Source organism: Sorex araneus, chromosome 8, assembly GCF_027595985.1.
Source record: "Sorex araneus isolate mSorAra2 chromosome 8, mSorAra2.pri, whole genome shotgun sequence".
Taxonomy (NCBI): domain Eukaryota; kingdom Metazoa; phylum Chordata; class Mammalia; order Eulipotyphla; family Soricidae; genus Sorex; species Sorex araneus.
Genome location: NC_073309.1, coordinates 41,821,264 through 41,829,184, shown reverse-complemented (window position 1 = coordinate 41,829,184; position 7,921 = coordinate 41,821,264). Strand labels below are relative to the sequence as shown.

The window sequence follows — 7,921 nt, the reverse complement described above, 5'->3', positions numbered from 1 at the left end:
TGAAATATGTACATAGCTTTGTAAGGGTCTATCTCACAGTGATTTAATAAAAAAGTTAAAAAACAAAGTTCTGCCTTTGTCCTAGTCTTGTATTCATTAGGCTCTCCCCCCAGTGGCTGGTCTAGAGCAGCGTTCGGCCGATATCTGTTGAATAAGGCGAATGAATAGAAGAACTCATGGATGCACGAACGTGAATAAAGGAAGGAACAAATACACGATGTAGCAGGACACCACCAAGGCTTGGCCTTCGGAGAGGCAGCGCGAGGCGGCCCGGGGGGCTCCCGTACCGCCCTTTGCCACCGCCAGAGGGCGCCCAACTCCGGGTCCGGGAGCCCGTCCCGGGACCCCGCCCCCAACGATCCAGCCCGGGTCGTCGGTCCCCAGGCTGGGCTCCGGGACCCGATCTGGGGCTGCCGGATGACGTCGGACCCTGAGCCGCGCCCGGCGGCGGGGAGAGCAGAGCAGTCCCGGAGCGGCAGGCGGGGGAAACTGAGTCCGAGCCGCGCGGGGGGCGTGCCCGCCTCCGGCCTCGCCCCGGGCCCCGCCCCGCCCCGCCCCGCCCCGCCCCGCCCCGTAAGAGGCTCCGGGGCCGCGGGGCGGCGGCCAGAGCGCAGCGCGGGGCCCCGGCGGCGATGGCAGCTCAGCGTCTGGGCAAGCGCGTGCTGAGCAAGCTGCAGTCCCCGTCGCGGGCCCGCGGGCCCGGGGGCAGCCCCGGGGGGCTGCAGAAGCGACACGCGCGTGTCACCGTCAAGTACGACCGGCGCGAGCTGCAGCGACGGCTGGACGTGGAGAAGTGGATCGACGGGTGCTTGGAGGAGCTGTACCGCGGCAGGGTGAGGCGGGGAGGGTCCTGGGAGGGACCCCCCCCAGACGCTGCCGCGGGGGCCCTGCCCGCTGCGTCCGCCCGCCGCTGCCCCACGCCGGGGACTGGGAAGCTGGTCAGGTCCCCCCAGTGTCGTCCTGGGTGAAGACGCGCACGCCCGGCTCTCTGGGGATGTGGCCAAACATCAGGGGAGGGCCGGCGGTCTGGCAGGGGGGCGACCGGAAGGCAAAGTTGGGGCGGCGGGGTGGCCAGAACTGGAGAAAGGGTAGGGGGCATTGGGGGGTCCCGGTGAGTCCCACGGAGACAAACCCCCACTCCCAGAAGCAACGGAACGCACAGGCGCGCACAGCTCCTCGCAGGCAGGAGCCAGGCCTGGGACACAAGGTCTGACTGAGGACAGACGCCGTGATCCCCGCGAGACCCACATACGTTCCGGCCCCTGATGCGCGCACGCTGGGCGGCTCAGGCCACAGCCATGCCCCGGCCCACCCGGCCGCACCCACACACCGGTGCTGTGCCCTGAGGCCTTTAGGACATGATTTGGGGTACCCCTCTTTTCCGCACTCCCGCAGGGTGCTCTTCAGGCAGACCACCGCCCAGCCAGGCCGGAGGCTGCAGCCCCTTAGGCTTCAAACAACCCTGTTGGAGCCCCACCCAACAGGAAGCAGGGAGGCTGGGGCCAGGGAGATGGTACAGCTGCACCGCCCCTCCAAGTTCCATCCCCAGCACCCCATAGGGTCCCTGAGCATCACCAGGCGTGATCCCTGAGCACAGAGAAGAAGCCCTGAACAACACTGGGTATGGCCCCCAAACCAACACCTCCCCCCCAAAATAAAAGAAGACGGAGGCTGGAGCTGGGGCATTTGCCTTGCACGTGGCCTACCCGGGGTTCAATCCCCAGCATCCCATATGGTCTCCCGAGCACGGCCAGGGATAACCCCTGAGCACCGCTGGGTGTGACCCAAAAAGCAAAATAAGTAAATAAATAAATAAATAAATAAAAGAAAACACATAAGCAACAAGGGACTGTGGGCCTGTGGGCACACAAGGGTTTGGCTTGTTTTTGTTTTGTTTTGTTTTGGGGGGTCACACCCAGCGATGCACAAGGGTCACTCCTGGCTCTGCACTCAGGAATTAACCCCTGGCGGTGCTCAGGGGACCATATGGGATGCTGGGAATCAAACCCGGGTCTACCACTAACAAGGCAAAAGCCCTACCGCTGTGTTATCACTCCAGCCCCAGGGTTTGGCTTGTTTTTGTTCGAGATGGGGGAGGCCATACCTGGCAAGGTTCAAGAGAGGCAGCTACTCCCAACACTGCTCCCGGGTGAAACCTGTGGTGCCAGGGCTCGAATCCAGGGATTGTGCCTCAGAGCCTGTGCCCAGGTCTCTGGCCGTCTATACGAAGAGGGCCCCCAAAGGCTTAACTGACAGCTCCATACAGGCTTTTCATTGAGTCTCTGCTTTGGCAGTCACACTTCGTTGCTTTTTGTTTGTTTTTTTTTTGAGGGGAGTGGGGCCACTTCCGGCAGTGCACTGGGCTTACTCCTGGCTCTGTGCTCAGGGATCAATCCTGGCTGGACTCTGGGGACTATAGGCGTGTTCAAGGTCAAACTAGAGCCAGCCACATGCAAGGCAAGCACCCTACCCACCGCATTATTTCTCAGTCACACTTGGTACCAAACACGCATGCACCCACGCGAATGCTGCCAGACTCAACCCCAGGGGTTTGTGGGCAGAATGGCCCCTGGACTGGCAAAGGTCCCTCTGCACCCAGTCAAGGCCTGACCATATCGCCCTCCCAGGCGGCTTTGCGGGACATGCCCCGGGACTAGATTCTTTGATCAGACCAGCTCACCGACTCCGTGGCATCACACAGGACAGGGAAGACAGATGGACCCAGGCTGAGCCCCACAGCCTGCATCGGGAGGGGCCCTGCCCCCAGGGAGGCGCCCTGCACAGACACAGGCTCCCTCTCCCAGTCCAGGCCGGAGGGGAGGGTGCGGGGCTCTGTGGCCAGGGTCGGGCAGGGTCCCCAGCCCAGACAGCTGGGCTCTGTCCCCAGCAGGGCCTGTGACATCCACCTTTGGCCCTCTGCCCCAAGGGGCTGTATTCGAGCCCCCAGGGGGCAGCTGAAAGTAGAATGGATGGCTCACTACACTTCCCCCGGGGCTCCCACCTCATGGCCTGGTCAGAGCCCTGCTCTGTTCCCTGGGGCCAGTGCTGTCCCTCTGGCCTGCCACTGCCCTCCCCAGCCTAGAGCCCAGACTTTGCCTTGAAAGGACAGAGCCGGCCTCACTCCTAATCCCAGAACTGGACATTCCAGGCCCTGCTAGGCCTCTTTCCCACTGTGGGAACCGGGGCCAAGGGGAAGACCCGTGCCAGCCCGCGGGTCCCCACAGGCCCAGGGTGCAGGCACTGGGGCTGGCCGCAGGGCCCCGGGCTCTGTCGGCCCATCTGCCACCCCTCCCCCAGCACCCAGATGTCCTGTCTCCGCGGTGCTGTCCCTGACTGCCACATTATTGCTGCCAGCTGGCCCTGGGACCTCGGACAAAGGCGAGGAGGGCGGGGAGGGGCAGTGACTCCCCCTTGTCCCCCCTTAGGAGGCCGACATGCCGGATGAGGTCAACATCGATGACTTGTTGGAATTGGAGAGTGACGAGGAGAGGAGACAGAAAATCCAGGTAGTGGCGGGAAGGCCCAGCCCCTCTGCATCCCTCGGGAGACTCCCCCAAACTCCCAGCCAGGCAGGCACTCCCGAAATCAGCCGCTGTCCCCCCAGACTTCAGAGCCTGAGTTGCCGGTCCGAGCCTTCTGCTCCCGTGCTGGGGTCACACAGTCCCAGCCTGTCTCGCTCTCTGTTGTTGGTTTTGTGATTTGGGGGCCACGCCCAGCGGCGCCCAGGGCTGACTCCCAGCTCTGCACTCAGGGATCGCCCCTGGTGGTCCTCAGGGGGTCCCGTGGGGTGCCGGGGATGGAACCTGGGCCGGCTGCCGTGCAAGGCCGGCCCCCTCCCCGCTGGGCTATGACTGCAGCCCCCACTCCTGCCCTCCTGCTCATGGAGCTCTCGCGGTGCTGCGCCCCCCTGTGCCCCCAGAATCTGTGTTCCCTGCGTGCACCCCACCCCTGAGGAGGTGTCAGGCACTGACTCTTAATTTCTCTCTTTCGTGGGGGTGTCTAGGGCCTCCTGACATCCTGCACCAGCCCCACAGAGGTGAGTCCTGCGTGCGCCCCCCATACACACCCCGCCCTGTTCTGCCCCCTGTGTGCCGCCCCCACCTTCAGGGATCTCGGGGAGGCTTCTGTCTCTTGCTGTCCCTTCCTGCTCCCTGGATGTCCTTTGTCCCCACCCCCCCTTACTCCCCATCTGCCACCAGGCTCCGCTGTCTTGGGGGCGCCCCCATCTGTCTTCTATCTGCTCCTCTGCTCGGGGCGGCGGGCCTGAGGCCTCAGCCACCCTCCGTGGGTCCCAGTGACAGTCCACCCGGCGTCCTCCCGGGCCCCCCAATCTCCTGGGCCCTGCTGCTGACCGCCCAGCCCCTCCCACTTCCTTCCCTGCTTTAAAAGGGAAAAATATTCATGTTTCTCTGAGCGGCTCCGAGCTGCTTGAAGGGACAAACGTCACGGAGGCTGTCTGCTGGGGCCACTGCGGCCGCGTCCCCGGGGACCCGCCGGCTATCTCCTGCCTGACCCTCCACCCCCTCCCCCTCCCCCGCACCCCGTCCTCCCCGCAGGACTTCATCCGGGAGCTGTTGGTGAAGCTTCGAGACCTGCACAAGCAGCCCGGCCTCCCGCGGCGCAGCCCCTCGGCCGAGGGCAGCCCGCGCCCCGCCCCCGGCGCCGGCCCCGGCCCCGACCCGCACGCGCCTCTGTGACCCCGCCCGGCCCGTTGTAAAGTCCTATTTAATGGATCCGTAACAATGACACCACGCGCTGTGGCTGTTTTTCCTCTTCGTTCCTGTGGGCTGCCGGCCCCCACCCCCACTCCGGCCCCCACAGCTGGCGGGACAGATGGACGCCACGCCCCCTGCCCTCCCTCGGCCAGGCCCTGTGACCTCCAGCCCTGGACTCACATCCTGCCGGGCCGCTACCAGCCGGGCAGGGGCTGGCAGACCCCGCCCCGCCCATGGAGGAGGTCACCCTGATGGAGAGCGGCCCTGAAGGGGACTTAAAGCACATGTGCCGGATGGGCCTAGAGGCCTCGGAGCCCAGGGAAGGGAAGGCGTCATCTCTCTCCTAGGTGCTGAAAGAATCCAGGAGAGGGGCTGGAGCCATAGCACGGTGGGTAGGGCGTTTGCCTTGCACGCAGCCGACACGGGTTCGATTCCCAGCATCCCATATGGTCCCCTGAGCATGGCCAGGGGTAATTCCTGAGTGCAGAGCCAGGAGTAATCCCCCTGAGCATCGCTGGGTGTGACCCAAGAAGCGGGAAAAAAAAAAAAAAAAAAAGGGGGGGGAAGAATCCAGGAGGGCTTCCTGTAGGAAGGGCCATTGACACTTGTCTATGAGATGTCTCTGAGGACTTTGAACTCATGCGTGGGCTGAGAAATTGATTTTGGGGCTGGTTCAAGGTGGACACCAAATATTGGCAGGCAGTATTAGAGGAAGCTCCTGCTGTACCTGATTAGCCTTTTTCCTGGTGGGAGGCTGCAGGGAGAGGCTAAGAAGGCTCCAGAAGTGAGTAGTGGCCCCTCACCCGTGGAGGAGTCCCAAATGGTCACAGCAGGGCAGTGGAGCTCGGTGTGGGAGCTGGGGGAGACAGCTGTGCTGGGCTCAGTACTGGGGCAGGCCAAGAGCAGGGGTGTCCACTCCAGGACAGAGCCCGTGTCCGGTCTGCTGACTGATGTTGGGGCCCTGGTCCCCACTCCGCTCCAACGATCTGGGCTCCAGCCCGGACAGGGGGAGACTGTGGGGGGCTCCGAGCTGTACCCCACGTCAGGGGGCCCTGCAGTGCTGTGCAGAGAGACCCCAAGGCTTCCGGGGGCCCCTACCAAGGATGAGGGGAAGGGGGGCTCGCTCCCTCCCGGTCTGTTCCCTGCCCGCCCCGCCCCTCCCGCCCCGTTAGGCCTAGGAACTTGCTTTTTCCCTCTGGGAGTGAAGCTCAGGATGCACACGGGCACGGGCACTTCCTTGGCCCCTGAGTTACCCTCCGCACCCTCTAGGGGACGTGTCTCAGTGCTAGGCCTTGAACCCACGGGCTCAGCCATCCTGGGCCGATGCTCTACTGCTGAGCCATGGCAGCAGCTCTGCCTGCAAACCCTTTTCTGAGGCTTTGGTCCACAGCAGCATTACTCAGGGCTTTCTGCTGGCTCTATGCTCCGGGATCCCTCCTCGTAGGGACCATGTGGGTGCCGGGGACTGAACCAGGTGAGCAGCTCTCCCTGCTACATGGCCGCTCCTGTGCACTGCCGTTTCTCCAGCCCCCTCCGGGGGACTCCTGACTTCCTCTCCATCATGCTGGTTTTGGTTCCTCATCCTGGAGGGGGGCGATGAGTGCAGGTTCTGAGGTCCTCAGTTTCCTCATCTGGATCGTGCGGTCCAGGGGGGCCGTGCCTGGGCGTCACAGCAGGGAATGGCGCTGGGGTTCATGTCAAGGTTTGGCCCTTCCGGAGACTCCTTCTGCCTAAGCCATGACTCAAAATGGCAATAAAACTTTAAACAAAATTGTTTTTTAAGTTTTGGTTTGGGGACAGCACCCAACGGTGCTCAGGGGTTACTCTGGGCTCTGCACTCAGGGGTCAGTCTGGGTGAGGCTCAGGGGACCATACGGGGTTTCAGGGATTGAACCCAGGTCACCTGTGAGCAAGGCAAGTGCCCTCGCCCAGCGATGCTCAGAGTTGCGCCTGGTTTTAGCCCAGGAATTACTCCTGGCGCTGCTCAGGGGACCCTCTCCTATGGGTTGCTGGGGATCGAACCCAGGTCGGCTGTGCGTGTGGAAGGCAAAGGCTCACCCCAATAGGCCACTGCTCCAGTCCCGCTTCCACTTTTTTTCCCCCTTTTTTACCTCTTCTCCCTTTGTTCTTGTCTTTGTTACAACTTGGGGTGATGGTTTGATCTCAGTGCTGTAATTCATGTTTCTCTTTGTTTTGGGGCCACACCCAGTGATGTTCAAGGCTTATTCCTGGCTCTGCACTCACAGAAATTACTCCTGGCGATGCTCGTGGGACCATACGGGATGCCAGAGATTGAACCTGGGTTGCCGCGTGCAAGGCAAATGCCCTTCCTGCTGTACTATAGCTCCAGCCCTGCAATTTATGTTAATTAAGCCACATCCAAGTGTGAGCCACTAGTGGAACAGGCCGATGCCAACATACTGGCATCATGCACGCTGGCACAGAGGTCCTTGTGGCAGTGCCTCTGGAATCAGACTTACTGACGTGGACGGTGGTGGGGATTGAACTCAGTGCCTCGGCTACGGGGCAGCCCTACCCCCAGCTCCCCAAGACAGCAGCGCTTAACTGAGAACCAGGCTATAGCAAAAGAACTGGGAAGCGTGGGCCAGAGAGACCCTATGGCGGGTAATGCACTTGCATGAGGCCAACCCCAGTTTCATCCTCAAAACCACACGGTCCCCTAAGCACAGAGCCAGAAGTGGGCCCCAAGCGCAGCCAGGTTACACAAAAAAAACAAATAAACGGGAACAAGAATTGGGAAGGAGCAGTGTACAATTGGGGTCCAAGATGAGGGAAAGCCTGGACTCGCGGGCTTGCTGCTTGGACTCAGGTGCCATTTGCCTCATAACCCGTGGGCCTCTGTTTCCACATCTGTCTGTGAAAATAATTACCGAACCTTCCACGGGGTGAAGCGGATATACAATAGGTCACGGGCCAGGCCCGGTAACTACTGCCACAGGGGCCAAACTTTCTGCTCCCTCGGTTCCGCTCTGCCAGCAGGTCAGCAAACTGCCTCAGCACCACCGCCCTGCTTCCCCGTGTCTACATCCCACCGACTAAGGATCCCACGTTCACTACCCAATCCCCCTCCTTTTTACTCTGGGTGTGCGCGCGCGCGCATATGTGTGGGGTGTGTGTGTGTGTGTGTGTGTGTGTGTGTGTGTGGTGCCAGGAACAAACCCAGAGTCTCACACAGGCAAGTGCTC

The 7,921-nt window shown here is 62.1% G+C and overlaps 1 protein-coding gene across 1 annotated transcript; it reads left to right on the top strand.

Annotated features, from left to right (window-relative positions):
• The first annotated feature begins 563 nt into the window (after positions 1 to 563).
• PPP1R14A (protein phosphatase 1 regulatory inhibitor subunit 14A) lies at positions 564 to 5,249 on the top strand. Its single transcript, XM_004601048.2, has 4 exons — positions 564 to 833; positions 3,426 to 3,506; positions 4,004 to 4,036; positions 4,557 to 5,249. The coding sequence occupies exons 1-4, from the start codon at positions 633 to 635 to the stop codon at positions 4,695 to 4,697; spliced, it is 456 nt and encodes a 151-aa protein (XP_004601105.1). The 5' UTR covers positions 564 to 632; the 3' UTR covers positions 4,698 to 5,249.
• Positions 5,250 to 7,921: the final 2,672 nt, after the last annotated feature.